Source organism: Physcomitrium patens, chromosome 8, assembly GCF_059467195.1.
Source record: "Physcomitrium patens ecotype Gransden chromosome 8, ASM5946719v1, whole genome shotgun sequence".
Lineage (NCBI taxonomy): Eukaryota > Viridiplantae > Streptophyta > Bryopsida > Funariales > Funariaceae > Physcomitrium > Physcomitrium patens.
In genome coordinates, this window is record NC_143417.1 from 8,283,139 (window position 1) to 8,300,842 (window position 17,704).

At 31.5% G+C, this 17,704-nt stretch overlaps 1 protein-coding gene across 4 annotated transcripts; it reads right to left on the reverse strand.

The window, feature by feature from the left end:
• Positions 1-12,008: 12,008 nt before the first annotated feature.
• On the reverse strand, positions 12,009-16,385 carry LOC112285677 (uncharacterized). 4 transcript variants are annotated; one of them, XM_090252454.1, is made up of 8 exons: positions 15,977-16,385; positions 14,881-14,956; positions 14,640-14,781; positions 14,370-14,432; positions 13,882-14,046; positions 13,509-13,760; positions 12,924-13,286; positions 12,009-12,719 (listed from the first exon to the last, which is right to left on the reverse strand). In XM_090252454.1, exons 1-7 carry the CDS (start codon positions 16,135-16,137, stop codon positions 12,967-12,969), a joined length of 1,179 nt encoding a protein of 392 aa, XP_090108580.1. In that variant the 5' UTR covers positions 16,138-16,385; the 3' UTR covers positions 12,009-12,719; positions 12,924-12,966. The 4 variants fall into 4 exon arrangements, with proteins under 4 accessions (XP_090108580.1, XP_090108582.1, XP_090108581.1 ...); XM_090252456.1 differs by having other exon boundaries at positions 12,009-13,286; positions 14,640-14,739; XM_090252455.1 differs by having other exon boundaries at positions 12,009-13,256.
• Between the last annotated feature and the right edge of the window lie 1,319 nt (positions 16,386-17,704).

Below are 17,704 nucleotides of genomic sequence, written 5' to 3' on the forward strand. Positions count from 1 at the left end.
TTCTCTTATTTATTGTTAAGTGCACTCATAGTCTTTGTTGATGTTAGACTCCATATAATGATCTTTGAGAACTCTAGTGTTATATTTCTTTGCTGAAACTTATCATTGATGTTCTAACTTTGTGGTTTCATGTACCTAACTTCTTAAGAAATTGTTCTATTTTCACAAGAAGTATTTTTTGTGAGGTTAGAAGTATTTTGTGAGAAAAGAAGGGTGATTGAAGAGTGGCAAAGCTTATATAAGAGGTTTAGATAGACTGTTAGACTTGTAAAAAGTCTTATATGTGAAGTTGAGAGTGATACAAGAGTGAAATCACTTGTTTATTTATAAAGAGGGCATTCTGGGTTTCTAAGGCAGCAATACCTTCTTGTTGATTTTGAGAGTTCTATATCTTCTTTTCTTGATTTTCTTTCACACATCCCTTCCTTAGATATGGCTTCAAGTCAGGGTGAGAGCTTGAGAGTGATTAAAAAGTTTAGGGGTGACAACTTTTACCATTGGAAGAAAAAAATGGAGCTTTTGTTGGCTTCATTGGACCTTTGAAATATTGTTGATGAAAGTAAAGACCCTCCAAGTGACAATGCTGATATCAAAGTGAAGAAAGAGTACAAATGTCGTAAAAGAAAGGCTTTTGGGATGATTGCAACAAACCTTGATGATGCCAATTTTTCACATGTTATAACTTGCAATGGACCAACGGAAGCATGGAAGACTCTTTGCAACATCTATGAGAGTAGAAACCTTGCCAACATCCTTTGGACAAGAAGGAAGTTCTTGACAGTAAAGATAGAAGAAGGAGATGACTTCATGGCTCATGTTAACAAGGTAAAAGCACTTGCTAATCAACTAGCAATTGTTGACAAACCAGTTGATGATAAGGACATTGTATGTTCGGCTCTATTTTCAAGACAAGGCAAAGGTAGCTATTTTCACCAATGTGATAATTCAAAAAGTAATATGAGGAATTACTATATTTGTGGGAAACCAGGTCATTTTGCTAGAAATTACTACAAGGCCAAGAAAGGAGATAGGGAGAATGCAAACAATGCTAGTGATAGTTTTGGTGGAGATGAGTATGCTTTCATGGCAAAGGAAGGAGCCTCCATGGCTGCTATGTCAAAGTGGATTATAGATTTAGGTGCTACTAAACACATGACATCATACAAGTGTTCATTTGACACTTATGAAGAAATTTCAGCAACAAAAGTGTGGTTGGGAGACAACGGTATGGTACAAGCCATTGAAATTGGCTCCATTGTAGTGGAGATTGTTGTGAAGGACCAAATGAAGAAGATCAAATTGAAAGAAGTCCTACATGTACCAAAAATGAAGAAGAACCTCCTTTCGGTGAACAAACTTGTATCACATAGTTATAAGGTTCAGTTTGACATGAATTGATGTTTTGTCAAGACATTGGATGGCCAACATGTTGCCAAAGGCCTTAGAGATGGAAATCTCTACTTCATCAATTGCAAAAAGGTGAATGGAGTTGAAGTGGCGGCATTTGCTGATTTTCCACAAGATCAAGATAAGTTTGAAATTTGGCATCAACGACTTGGTCATTTGAATGCCAAATGCATGAAGGAGCTCCAATCCATGGTAAGTTGCTTGGATCTTGGTCAATTCAGCCACAATGCCATAACACTTGCTTGTGAAAGATGTATACAAGGTAAACAACAAAGGGCTTCATTTCCAAGTGGAATTGCAACACATTCAACAAAATTGTTGGAGATTGTGCATTCAGATGTTTGTAGACCAATGAAGACACCATCAATTGGAGGAACAAGGTACTTTGTTACATTCATTGATGATTTCTCAAGAAAATTGTGGATTTACATCATTAAAGCTAAGAGTGAATGTTTCTCAAAGTTTAAGGAATTTAAGGCTCTTGTAGAGAAACAATGTGAGTGCAAGATCAAAGTGTTGAGAACGGACAATAGAGGTGAATACATGTCAAAGCATTTTGATGACTTCATGAAGATTCAAGGTATTGCAAGACAAACCTCTACTCCTTATACTCCACAACAAAATGGAGTTGCTGAAAGAGTAAATTGTATCATTGTGGAGATGGCAAGGAGTATGCTTCATACACAAAACCTTCGGTATGAATATTGGGTGGAAGCTGTGGTAAATGTGGTGTACACAAGGAATAGGTGCCCTACAAGTGCACTTACATCAATGACTCCACAAGAAGCTTGAAGTGGGAAAAAACCTTGTATTTCACACATAAAGATTTTTAGATGCATTGCTTATGCAAAGGTACCAGATTGTATGAGGTCCAAACTTGATGCAAAAGGTACAAAATGTGTATTTGTTGGATATTGTAAAGGTACCAAAGCATATAGACTAATGTGTTTAGAAACCAAGAAGATCAACAAAAGTCGTAATGTAGAGTTTTTGGAGCATAAGAGTGCTTTTGAGCACTTAGAAGAGTGTCCAAGTGGGAGTAAAGGTGTGTTTGTGGACACATCTTCAAGTTCAGCAAAGAAAGAAGAAGAAGAAGATGATGATGATGATAATGAGGATGGAGGTAATAGAAGTCAAGATCAAGTGTCAAAGAAGGTAAATCATAGTGTACCTTTAATTGCTAGAATCAACAATGAAGACAATGAAGATATTGAAGGTGATGATGATGATGAAGAATATCAACCTTTGAATGAGAAAAGACAAGCATTGAGGAAGAAGAAGGATGGAATGCAAGAAGAAGGGTCTTCTTCAAATGAAAGGAGATATCCTTTGAGAGAAAGAAAACCACGTGGTGAATGGTGGAAGGACCACATCTTTCCTCAAGTAAGTGAAGAACATGCCAATATTGCACTTCTTGCTGATCCCTTGAGTTTATGTGATGCAATGAAGTCCACGGATGCATTGAAGTGGGAGAATGCTATAGAAAAAGAATACAAATCACTCATGGACAATGGAACATGGGAATTGACTCAACTTCCACCAAATCGATCTTCAATTGGTTGTAAGTGGGTGTTTAGAACCAAAAGGGATGCAATGGGTAATATTGTGAGATACAAGTCTAAATTGGTTGCCAAAGGCTACTCACAAGTTGCTGGTGTAGATTTCAATGAGACATTTGCTCCTGTGGCCAAATTCACCACTATTAGAACCATTGTGGTAATTGGGGCAGCAATGGATTTGGAGATGCATCAAATGGATGTGAAGACGGCTTTCTTGAATGGAAGTTTGAAAGAAGACATCTACATGGATCAACCTCAAGGATTTGTTGAAGAAGGCAAACAACACCTTATTTGTAAGTTGAAGAAATCCTTGTATGGGCTAAAGCAATCACCAAGGGCATGGTACCAACGCATTGATACATTCTTTGTGAGTGAAGGATTTGTAAGGAGTGAGGCTGATCATTCCTTATATGTGATGCAATCAAATGAATTCATATTGATTGTCATCCTCTATGTTGATGATTTGATCATCTTAACCAATACATTGAAGATGATGGATTGGTTGAAGGCAAAGTTAGAAAAGGAGTATGAAATGAGTGATTTGGGAGAGCTTCACTATTATTTAGGAGTGGAGTTTGTAAGAGATCGTGCTAAGAAGATCATTACAATGAGCCAAAGCAAGTACATTGAAGAAGTATTGAAACGATTCAATATGGAGGAGTGTAAGCCTATTGAAACAACATTGGAGGCAAACTTGAAGTTGATGAAGCTCATGGATGAAGAGTTTGCTGAAGTTGAAGGTCAAATGTAAGGTGTTTCATACAAGGCAGCAGTAGGCTCACTTATATATGTAATGGTTGGCACAAGGATAGATCTTGCATATGCGGTGAGTGTTATGAGTCAACACATATCAAAGGCTGGACCAATCCATTGGATAACCATCAAAAGGATCATGAGGTACTTAAAAGGCACTTTTAACTTCAAATTATGCCTTGGAGGTAATAACATTAGTTTGCATGGTTATTGTGATGCAGATTGGGCTGGAGATACAAATGATAGAAGATCAACAACGGGGTATGTATTCTTTGTTGGAATAGGAGCAATTTCATGGAATTGCAAGAGACAACCAATAATTGCAAGGTCAACAATGGAGGCGGAGTATATGACAGCAAGCCATGGTGCAATGGAGGCAATATGGTTAAGACAACTTTTGGAGGACATTGGAGATGTACAAATGGAAGCAACTCCAATGAAGTGTGACAATCAAGGATGTCTTGTATTTGCAAAGAATCCAAAGCATCATTCAAGGACCAAGCACATTGACATTCAACATCACTTTATAAGAGAGAAGATTGAAATGGGAGTGATTGATATGAAGTATTGTGCAACGGAGGACATGCTTGCTGATTTGTTGACAAAGGCATTAGTAAAAGATAGACACCACATGTTGACAAAGGCATTAGGCTTAAAAAGCATTTGATCAATAGCAAAGTAGGAGTGTTAAAGTAAAAGTAGAAAATGTTATCTTGTATAAGATATTACCTTAGATAAGTTGCTAGTAGTCAAAGATTTGACTCTTGGTATATGATAATGGCATCCAATGGAAATAGGACGAAGTCATGGACCAAGAGTCAAAGTCAAAAGGATAAAGTATTAACAAGGGAATATCCAAAGACTAAGTATGAATCATTAGTGTGAGTCATAAGATACCCTTGTAGTTTGTGAGATGCCAAAAGATCCTAAGAGCATGTGTATAAGACGTAAGAGTAATTAGTATTGGACATAGGATATTCTTGGGACTCGTGAGATGCCAAAAGGATCCTAGGGCCATGTGTATAAAAGTCAAAGAGTGGACATTGTCTTTTAGGGCAGCAACTACCACCTGTAAGTAATGGGTATTGGAAGTGAGAGATATCTTACTCCATACTCTCTTTGTGTGCAACCTTGCTGATACTAAGTGTTGTGTCTTCTAAGTACTTGTTTTCTTAATAAATGTCACTTGATATCTTTTCACCATCAGCAATAGGCATGGCATATATAGCAAATAATGGTCGTTTATTTGTAGCATGTATGAAAGCTCTTGCACCTATCAATAAAAATTTGGATGTACTAGACTTATGGATTTTTATTTGCCTGGTAGGACCTTGGACTAAATTATGGAAAAAATCAAGATTGCGAGAAATCCAATCTATTTAAAAGTTATATCTTTCTTATTACAATAATCCTAAGATAATTAGATTAGAAGGAGATTTAATCACATTAAATATTATTAAATTATTATCACTATTAGTTGCTACTTCTATAGGAATAATTTCATATATCTATTACTTCTACATGTACAAGTTTGATTTTCTTAATTAAAGATATATCTTATTTTTTGAAAAAGCCTTCATTTATAAAATAGACTGAGGCTTCTAAATCCAACAAGACTAAGACTTTGTGATTTTTTGATCCTAAACAAATTTCTATTGTAAAATAAGGTGAAAGATTGGAAGAGAGAATAGGACCTTTACTAAATATTACACATGATTCTACCTGCATGGTCCCTATTGTAGTTGAAGCAACTCATTTTTTGATACATTGTCTTCTTTGGCAATTGTGCTTCTCATTTTGTAATTGCGTTGTTTTTTTGGACAATATTGAGCAGTATGTTTAGCTTCTCCACAATATAAGTATAAGCCTTCTTGATGTTGTCAACTTTTTTTTTGCTCTGTGAAAGATTTAAAATATATTGTATCAATTTGGATTGGTTTTGGCCTTGATAAATAAATTTTTAAAAATTTAGAAGCTATTGTCATTATTTGATGTATTCCTCTCTGATCATATCTTTGTTCTTGAAGTCTTTTAAATAATCAATTGTCACATGCAATAGCTTAAACAATGAATTATTCCAAAAAAATTATTTTTAGCATTGTCAGTAATAAATCTTTGATATTATCCTTCAACTCATATCGAAATTGATTGATAAGGACTTTTTCATTCCAGTCCACATTGCAAACAAGGTTTTGGAATTTAGTAGCATATATGGTGGTTGACTATGATTCTTGCCATAAAGTTAAGAACTTGATCTCTACTACTCTTTCTCAATCATTTTCTCCAAATGTGGCTGTAAATACTTCTAGAAATGAATTCAAATCATAAAGGAATTATAAATCTTTTTTCATTAAAAGTAAAAACCATGAAAAAATACTTCTTGATAGAAGTGCGCTTATGAAACTAACTAGAGTAAATCCATTGGGATATTGGAAAGGATGCAATCTTAGATAGAGCTTAATTTATTACAAAAATCTTCAAAATTTTGATCTTATCCTATCAAACTTCTCAAGCATATTAATCCTTATTCCCATCATTCTTGTAGAAGCAAAACTTCCTAGATTTAGTTGTGAGGTTGATCTACTTACTTCCTTCAATTACACAACTTCTTATTGTAGACTCTGAACTTCTTTCATAGGCATAGGAATAATACCTCAATGATTCATATTGAAAATACGTGAGATTTCTACTCTTAGAATGTTCACAAGCTCATGAAGATCTGTAATAGTTGTAAATCTATTCTCACTTCTGCTGAGAATAGCATCCATAATCTTTTCTTGTATAGATAATTCAAATAAATTCAAAAAATTAAATTAGAGGAGAATAATCTGTAACCTCTAAAAAAATTCTACAAAGATGGATAATCTACTTTTTTTAAGAAAAAGATCAATATCAAAAAATAAGATTTTTTATTTAAAGATGGATAGTCCACAACCTTCAAAATACAACAATAGAAGTAGGATAATCCACTCACTTCTAAAACAAGACAAAAAAAATTATGTTAGCACTCTTGTCAAAATGTCAAGGATATGAATGTCAAAAAAAAAAAAAAAAAAAAAATCTTTAATACACTCTTGTATCACTAGGAAGAACTAAAAAGTTTCTCAAAGATGATATAATATTGAACTAGAATGGCCATTGTTAAAAATAACAAGACTAGAAAGTCTTGAAATAAGAGTAAGGACTAGAAAGGAAATGACAAGAGTGAAAAAGGCTTTATTCTTGCCTCTATATATACTCTCTAACTACGAGCAACATAACAATATTCTATAGGACTTCTAATATGTATTGACTTTGCTAGCCACATGTCTTAACTTGAAAGACAAGTTATCTATGTATGTGCCACATAGTTAGCTTATTCCACAAGCTACTACACAAAGTTAACTTATTCCATAAACTACCAATATGTGGTTAATTTATTGGCCAAGTTTCTAATCTACAAATACATCTAAAGTCAAAACTGTGTTGTCGTGTTGTGATATGATTATATAGTAAAAATATGATTAAAAATTATTTTTTAATTAATACTCTATTATATTAGTTCAATAAGAATTAAAGATATTTTAATAAGGCTTTTATAAAAGCCTCTTAGCCTATATTCTTATATTAATAGCAAGTAGATAAAAGTTAGTTAATATTTTTACCTTCTAGGATATAGAAACTTTTTTTATTGCCTTAAAAGGGCCATAAATTATTAAAATCAAGGTAGAAGAGATAAATGGTTGATATGGTTGATACTAGGATTAAGTTGAGAGTGGAATTGAGCTAAAAAAATCCTTAGGATAGATTAGATTGATGCCTAGGGATCGACCGTTTGTGAGATGGGATCAAAATCAAACCTCTAGTCACTAAAATAATTGCCTAGGAAAAATTAGGATTTTACTTAAAGATCGAAGATTAGGATTTGAGAGCTAACTTAGATTTGATTCTAAAAACATAAGGCTTGCTTTCATAGGATTTTTAAAGACTTAGCAATTATTATTCAAAACTAAGGTTTGTATTGGTGATTTGGATTTTATATAATATAACTAGGGCTAGTAATTTTGGCTATTTTGTGCAATTGGTGTAACATCTATGGTTCAAAATTTGGTGCTATTTGGATTATTGAGTGTGCTAAGTTTATACAAAATTTTTTAATAATTTAATAGTGTAGTTTAGAGATATCTGATTTTTAGTACAAGAGGATTTCAGAAGTTGACAGTTTGGAATTGGATAGGGTTTCTATGATATCTAGAGATCTATTAGTCGGATCAAGGGGAAATTTGGCATAGTATTGAAGGATTTGAAGATCAAGCTGCACACAAATTTTGATTCAAAGTTAACGATTAGAGAAGGAGCAACATTTTTGGGATTTTTGCTTTATCTTTCAAGTTGGCGGTGAAGTGACATCAATGCAATTTTTGGAGGTTTTCTCACAATTTGTAAGTTGGATTGGATTGAAAATTCTTGAGCGTATAGAAGACTTACATTGACAATTGTATGAAAAATTTCACATCAAGTGAATACTCAGATTAGAAGTTACAACTTGTTAAAGCTCACTGATTAGGATTGGGGCTTATAAGAAAAATCTAAATTGTTTAAATATGAAAGTAACAAGATAATTGAGGTTTATATGTGATTGAGGCTACTGAGAAGAGTGTTTTTTAGCACTTTTGAATTGAAATTTGAATTATAATCTTCTCATATGGGTGAAATCTATTAGAGTTTCTTGAATATTTGTAAAACACAATCTTACCTTCTATAGCTAGGTGCCTGGTGCATTCCTAAATAAGACAACACGTAATATGATAGTATTTATAAAGCTTCTAAGAAGCTTGTCTAGAAGGCTTTATGAAATTAATCTATATTTACCTACTTCTACCTAATCATATAAATAACTTTTGAAATAAATATATATATTCGTGACAATTTAACTTGAAAATGATAAATTAAAATAGCAATGCTAAGAGATTCTTAAGCAAATCACTTGGCAATCCAAATCACCATACAAATTGACAAAGTTTTTAAAGAAGTTATTTGTAAGATTCTGGTATTCATATATCAATAAGAAGCAATTCATTTAAGATATTTATTCAATTTTAGAGTATTATCTTTGACTAATTTTGACCTAAGCATTAGTCACATATATACTTTTTAACTATCTTAGTAAAAGTATATATGACACTTGATTTGTTATTCAAGATTGAACGCCATTATAAAGCCAATAATTATATACTTATATCTTATTATAATCAAATTGAGGATAATAAGGTGAAGTACCATATTGTAGTAGCATAAAATTCTATAATTGCCAAACATGTATTATTGAACAAAGAATAAGATAATAAAAAAAATTATTACAAATTTGTGCATTCTTAAAAATAAAAATATAATTAGAAACTAAGATAAAGATTTGATTATAATAGAGCATGAGTTTGTTAATTGAACTTAACTTAATCTTAACAACCATGATAAATCTTTGAATCTAATTACATTATTGCTGGACAAGTTGGACATGGCTAAGTAAAAATACTTACAATGGATTTTGTTTGTTAATAGAGCATTGTTTAGTATTCCAAATAAACTTCTATTTACTAAATATATTAATTCTAAGGAAAAATTTAAAATTTCTAATAAATTTTTAATATATATTAATAATTTTTTTTTAAAACCACATATTTTTAAATTTGTAAATTTTTAAATTTTTTTATTTTAAGTTAAAATAAAATAAATTTCACTCAATATGATTAATTATTCAAATAATCTATTAAAAGATTTTATTATTTTATATATAATAATATTAGAATAAATCTATAATAAAATATTTATTTTTATATATTTTATAATTAATTTAAATTATTAATTTTTTTTTATAAAATATAATATGATAAAGTCTATAAATTGTATAAAGCTATTACAAAATTTTATCTAATGCAAAATTTAATGTATTTTTCTTATATAAATAACTTAAAATAATTTGATGGTATAAAATAAAATAATTTGATGGTATAAAATAAAAAAATATAATATAAATTTATATTTAAATATTAGAATAATATTTTTTATTTTATTCTACTTTTATTTCTATTTAAAATATTTATTTTATTATTATAAAAAATTATTAAGATAAGAAAATATGGCTTTAATTTTATATAAATATTAAAAAAATATTTAAAATTTATTTAGAATTTATTAGGAATTTTTAGAGAAAATTTCAAGACTTTGATAAAATTTAGTTTTTACCACTTTGGAAGCTATTATGAAGAAATGGAGCAAGATTTGAAGGCCATACAAGGTTCTTGAGATAATCAAGTTTTTTTTTAATACCATGGTGAAGTCAAAAATATAAAAATATTAGTTATAATAGTAGAAAATAGAATGACCAACATCTAGTCTAATCTTTGTAGAAAGGAAGATAATTAAATCTCATTTAGGTTGTAGCACTTTAAATATAGTTAGGAGGATAAGACTAAGGCCTCATGCTCTTTCTTCGACATCCATATACACTACATGTGAGCCTTAGTGAGGCTCAAATCCTTGATCTATAAACAAATTATTCTTGATGTAAAATATTTTTACTTAATTTTTTAATTATTTACTTGTTATCTTCAAATTTTCATAACTTATTCATAGTAATTAGAATTTACATGTTTCTTATATCATTAAAAATATTAAAAAAATATCTTTTTAAATTTTTTTTTAATTAAATAAAAATTCAATGAATAATCTGTGACCAAATTTTAGAATATGTAATTGCTTAATTTTATTTATTTTTATTTATTTTGTATTTATTCTTCTTTTATTCTTGTTATTTTCTTTTTTTTACTTCATACCACTAATTATTAGAAATTTTCAATTAAAGCCACCTTATAATTTGAATTGAGGGATGAAATTTATTTTCACATTGTTGCATATATTTTTCTTTATTTTCATTAAAAGTATTGAACAATGTATTTAGTTTTTTTATTTATACTTATATATATATATATATATATATATATATATATATATATATATATTAATGCATTGTAGTATGGCAAATCTTAAATTTTATTACAATCAAATAAGTGAAGTTACAATTAATATTATAAACATTAGAAAATATTATATATTTTGAAGATTTTTGACAACATGCATTATTTCATTAATTTATAAGCCATTATAAGTATCTATAGATTTTTATTTTTTTTATTCAAATATTTTTTATATAGATACTTATAGAATATTAAGAGCTTGAAATATTTTGATATGGATTTTGTAGCATATAATGAAGATTTATTTTTATTTTTATTTTTTTATAAATTTTAGAAATATTTTTAGATAATAAAGTAATTTATAGCTTAAAAAGATTTTTTTGATGTTGCATATGCTATAAGATTCCTTATCAAATCTCTATACTCAAATAAAATCCGTCTTCTTTGTTAAAATAAAAAAACCATAAATAGCATAAGATTACTATTTTAATTATATTATTATATTTACAATATTAGAGTGGTACTAAATATCAAAAACACATTCCAATTCATAGCAAAATGTTATGAGTTGTGAGAGAGGAGAGGCAATAGACATTGGATTTTGCAAAGTGTACCTTTGACCTTGATCTTTGATTCTGTTGATGAAAATGTAAATGGAAATAAGATAAGTTTCTGAAGCTAGTACAATGCTTTGCTTTAGAATATGAAACTCTTGAGTCACAAACAAAGCTATGGCAATGGCAATGCACGCATAATAATACTACATGCATAGGTTTTGTAGTAACAACCCCACGTTGATGTTGCCACTCACACATTGTTTATGCAACTTGCTTTTGTTGAATAATGAATGAATATATTTAGATGGATGAATATAAGAAGAACATTCCAACTTCAATTGCTAGACTTAAAATTAGAGATTTATGCTTGAAATTTGTATCTTTAAGTACAAATTTAATTCTATTAATTTTTTATTATTCATTCAAAAACTAAATGATTTCTTCAAGAGTATCATGTCAACATAAAAAGAGCTCAAAAGAGTTGTTTAAAATATTATAATTTTTTTTCTAATACTTTGAAAATTTTAAAATATTACAAAAAGAACCAAGATCCAAGACATTATTATAGAACTATTTAAGAATTGTAACAAAAATTTGAAATCATTTAGTAGAGTGATTCTACTTCATGATAAAAAAATTGAATCTTTTCTTATTTAGAATAAAAATAAATAGAGACTTTGACTTCTATAATATATATTTTTCAAGCTATAAGTTTTTCAACATAATTGTATTAATTTATCAAGTGCATTCTTTTAATAGAATTTATTTGCAACATAAAATTGTGATTGCAACAATATTAATTTGAATTGTAAGAGCTTTTGCAATTTAATCTAATTAAGTCTACAATGATTCTACTTGGAGAGCTCTAAGAATGTTCTTAGGCATTTTGAAGGATAACTTTGGAATTTTGAAGATTTGTTTTTTGTTTTTTTAAAATATTATTTTGAAATAGAACATAATAATTTTAAGAATATTGTTACTGTCTTTGTGAGGTTGATATGGAAAAACTATCTTACATATTTATATTATTAAAGCATATAGAAGTAAATAAAAATAAGAAAAAAATATCAAAAAATATCTAAGAAGCTTCTGCAACACATATTTGATGTATAAGAGTTTTTGGATATGCCCTATGGCCATAAGAATTTTTTATACGCTTTTAGATCCACTAGTATATATATACATATATTGAGAATTTAATGAAACAAGATCAAAAAAAGCTCCAAAAAATGTGAATTTCAGCAATGAACTACAAGTAATGTATTCCCCATCATAAAAATAAATTGAAAAGTATAAAGAATAAACAGATATACAAATTAAAGAAGACATATAATTTAACATTTAACATCTTGTTCTTTACCATTTCTTAGATTTAAACTCTAATCGATTTTTTATATCCCGGTTTTGGCACATGTCGTCAGAGTTCAAACTCGTCAAACCACAGCTTGTAGTAGAACTGTACCCTAAAGAGGCTCGGTCTTCGTGGCTATCTGGCATGAACAACGAGCCTCGTCTTCTCAGAATTGTGAATCTGGAGTTTTTTCTAAGTGGTGAGATTAAATGGTATAGAGTAATAAGCTGATTAAGGTGTATACATCCGTTTGACAAATTTTACTCGGAATCTAAAGAATTCTGGTTGGAATCAATCAACCTGATAATCGTGTCAAACCATGAATTCACGAACAGTTCAATACCTATGTGTGTGGTATGTAAATTGTCGAGGTCGAAATTACGCTATTAGGGGTGATCTCGGATGAGACGTCCATTGCAGTCCCTGCTCCATCGCCCGGACTGTATCAATATATCGTTGAACGACCGACGTTGCGTGGTGCAGTTGTAGTAAAAGCCTGAGTCATCCTCAGGTGAGTCCATTAGTTTACGAAGATATTGATGTGCGTCCAGCCACAAACTATCTTGGTAAAATATGTCGGTGGAGCGTCGCAAGTCTTGTGTTGCATGAGTATTAGTTTGCCTTGAGAACCCAGAGAAGCTCATATCAGTGCTGTGACATCTTGTTTGCTGCTCCCCTTCAAGAATTATTGGTGCAAATTCGTGAGCTAATACATAGACAATGAACAAGCTCATCAATTTAAAACTGTATACACCTCAGATACCGTCGTCGAAAAGATGCATATTGAGAAATGATAAATCTAATCAATCATGACTTCAAGAGAATTTTGTTTTGCCAGATGAAAGAGTTTCAAATATGTAGAGAAAACACAATGCTATGTTTGTGGCTTGATGAAAACTATGTGGCCGGTGGAAAACGAGGAAATAACCTGTGCCAAGGAGCTCCAAGTTGGATAAATCCGTTTCTGTGCCCTTCAAAAGATGTGTTCGTAACCAGCTATTAACCATGTTAAGGAACAGTAACATAAATCCAAGGCAATGAATGTGCCACGTTTGTAGGAAACGCACACCGAATACGAGGTGCCAATCAGAACTTCCAATTTGATTCCGGATGTAGAGACCCAAATTCTTCAGGAACGAGCTTTTAGAGTATTTTTTCTCCTCAAATGCTGGATATACCTCTTTGAAATGCAATGCATGCAACACTTGTCTGTTATTGCATTATCATTCTCAAATTGAACATTAAATTCATTGACAGCTGAAATGTTCGCCAACTTAAACAGGAGTTTAAGTTTATCATACCTAAAGCTCCTGCTATACTGCAAATATTGTCCACGTCGGTTGAGACTACAGGACACATCAATTTCGTATGTGTCGGAAGCTCCGTATAAAGATTTAGGGTGGAGCTTTTTTCAATGAAGTTAACCAGAGGACACATCGTGGGGATCCACGAAATCAATGCAGTCCCTGCAAGAACAATTCTAACTTTGAATTTGCACGCGAACAATTGCATGCGATTAATCGCACTTATTGAATCTTTCAGAAAGGAGAGATGAGTTTTCTTCTCCAAATACAGGAGCTATCCCAGACTTCATACAAAGAGGTAGCTTCTTCAGTCCTGGAAACATCACGATAATGGCAAGAGTTCTAGGAATCTAAGTTGTATCTGATGAAAATCAATAGAGCCACAGACCAAACCTTTCATTGATCAAAGTAGAATGCATGGAATTCCAAATGAATTTTGATCTAGCCACAAAAATGGACACAATCAGCAGGCTAGCTATACTGACCTGGAACTGTTATTCTTGTACAATCTCCGGACAACATTGCATCGATTCGCTGCACTCCCACGTCTATCCCAGACATGGCGAAATATTCGGTAATGAAACAACATATCATTTAAATCAGTTCTCAACATCAAGACTGAGAATGACAACGCTTCTCTATCTTTTAGAAGGAATGCATTTTTCACTTTAACGGTCTACCAGACTCTCATTTCTCATGATTTGATCTTAAACTTCTGAAGTTACCTCAGCAGAAAAAAAAGAAAAATTTCGTACCTCGTACAAGGAAGAAGTGGCTCCATAGAGTGAGCTTCCTTCCTTCATGCTCATGGATAGAAATCATACCGATCTTGCCACGAAAAGTTGTCAACGGTATCTGGAACGCAAATGAGGCAGAACTCACCGGATGCGTCCAGGCCTGGCAAAACGTTAGAATCAAATTCGTAGATGCCAAGACAGAATAAAGAACAATTCAAAAGTCAGCTAGCAAAGACCAATTCATTGAGACACCACTCACCTTATCACCAATTTCTACAGAAATGTCTAGTATACAGTCCGTGCGCCTCAAAGCTAAGGTGTTCATCTTTATCCCGCTGTGAAAATTTGAGAAAGTCACTCTTAATAACACAACATCGTAGGAAATTAACGTGAATCCCAAGACTAAAATAGAGGATGTAGGCAATAAGACATCAATGCTCATACTCCCTAGTCAGTTCAGTGGGTGCGATTGCAGTAGCAGAAAGGTTGTAATTAGAAATTTGACTAAGGCTAGGTCGTCATTCAAAGCATGATTTTCCATGTTTTTCATTTTATTGGCGCAATCTATCCGAACATAGTTTACTCAATATAGAAAATGCAGCAAAGAAATAAGTCCTTGTCGTAATAAATTTCACCATCGAGGCACGTCAGTAAAGTATGAAAGTAGTGTAGCTGGTCGCAAGCATTACATAAGTTCACTTTTCAACGTTCAGCACGAAGACTTGAGTGCTTACTCCCTCGTGGATTGGTTAGAATTGGATTAATACGTTTTCTACATTCAATAGAGCATTTGAAAACAAGTACAGATATTCCAGTTGTACTGCAAGTAGATTGCAACATGTGATCTTTTGTAATTATTTTCAATAATGAACTCTCAGACCGAGCAAGATTACGACAAGGAATTATTTCTTGCGGGATGCTCTCTTGATAGTAGCTGTATTTGACACAATATGACATGGTTCGTTGTCATACTCTACACAGCGGCTAGGGTGAAGAGTGCATGACCATACAGGAAGTTTCTTCAGATTGACTTTTTATGAAATAAACATTGGATTATTATCCCAGAATGTGCTGAAGTCCGGTGGAGGAAATGTACCAATCTGCAAAGTAAAACTTGAATGACTTTGCCAGTGGCTTGAGGACTCCCATTTTTGGTTCCTATTTTGGTTTACAAAATAACTGGTGCGCATATGGGACGCCAGCTAACATTAAGTCGTAAGCATCCACAACAGACATATAAACCAGGATATCCATCATTTTCTGTACTTCTTACTGCCTTAACCGGTAATTGCATCCAGCACATAATTAATGGCGTTCGTTCACATGAAATCTTTCACGTAAAACAGAATACGTACCCAAACAACAGCAGGCGACTATCAGAATGCGAAAAATCTTGCGCTTCATTGGAAAGACTCTTGGTGTCTTCATTACCAGTTCCCAACCCCTTCGCTTTAATGATCCAAGCAAGGAGCAGCGGGAAATAGACCGTCATGAAGCAATGCTGAACCCGGAACATAACTCCTTCCGTCCCTATATTCTCATGCACATTCACAGAGTTGGAAATTCCAAAATGAGCTGAAAGAACCAGATTAGCTGTCGGTGACAGTATTCCTTCCAGATACTAACAGTCTTGAATCAAGGTTTATATCAGATCCTCTACACAGGCACACAAAAAAATTCTAAAAAAAATTGTTCCAAAACACTCTAAACCAGTCATCAGGGTCTGCACAAACACTACACCGCGCTTTGTTATACAACACACCTTGGTTCAAAACAAGTGGGAAAGCGGCTGACGATCACCTGCGGAAGTCTGATTTCATTCGTCAAGTTCCATTCATCCATTTCTATCCATCCTATTCCATTCTATGTCATTCATCCAATTATAATCATCCGATTTCATTCATCTCTGTAACTTGTAAATATGATTTTTATTCTTATATTGATTTTTATAAATCAATAAGAGCTTATAAATTCTTATAAATGAAACCATAAAAATATATTACTCTTATTGTAATATTATATATCAAAGGTTCTCAAAGATATAAGGTTGATCAAGTCCTTTAGCAATGATGCAAACTTCTTATAATAACTTATATTAAATGGTATTAATGATATAAACTTATCCAACTTCTTTGGTAATGATGTCAACTTCTTATACCATCTTATATTAAAAGTTTTCAAAAATATCAAATTGTCTAACTCTTTTGGCAATGATGTCAAATTCTCACAATACCTTATATCAAATGTTATGAAAGATATAAGATTGTCCAACACCTTTAGTAATGATGTCAATTTCTTGCACTATCTAATATCAAAGGTTTTCAAAGATGTAAAGTTGCTCAATTCCTTTGGCAATGATATTAAGTTCTTGTACTTACTTATTTTAAATATAAATAAATATGTAAGGTTGTTCAATTCCTTTGGCAATAATATCAAGTTCTCACAACACATTATATCAAATGTTATCAAAGATATAAGATTGTTCAACACCTTCAGTAATGATGTCAACTTCTTATACTATCTAATATCAAAGGTTTTCAAAGATGTAAGGTTACTCAATTCTTTTGGCAATGATGTCAAGTTCTTGCACCTACTTATTTTAAATATTATTAAAGATGTAAGATTGCTCAATTCCTTTGGCAATGATGTCAAGTTCTCACAACACCTTATATCAAATGTTATCAAAGATGTAAGATTGTCCAATACCTTTAGTAATGATGTCAATTTCTTGCACTATCTAATATCAAAGGTTTTCAAAGATGTAAAGTTGCTCAATTCTTTTGGCAATGATATCAAGTTCTTGCACTATCTAATATCAAAGGTTTTCAAAGATGTAAAGTTGTTCAATTCTTTTGGCAATGATATCAAGTTCTTGCACCTACTTATTTTAAATATTATTAAAGATGTAAGGTTGTCTAATTCCTTTGACAATGATGTCAAATTCTCACAACAACTTACATCAAATATTATCTAAGATGTAAGGTTTTCTAATTCTTTTGATAATGATGTTAAGTTTCTAGATTTACTTACATCAAATAATGTCAAAGATATAAGGTTATCCAACTCTTTTAACAATGATGTCA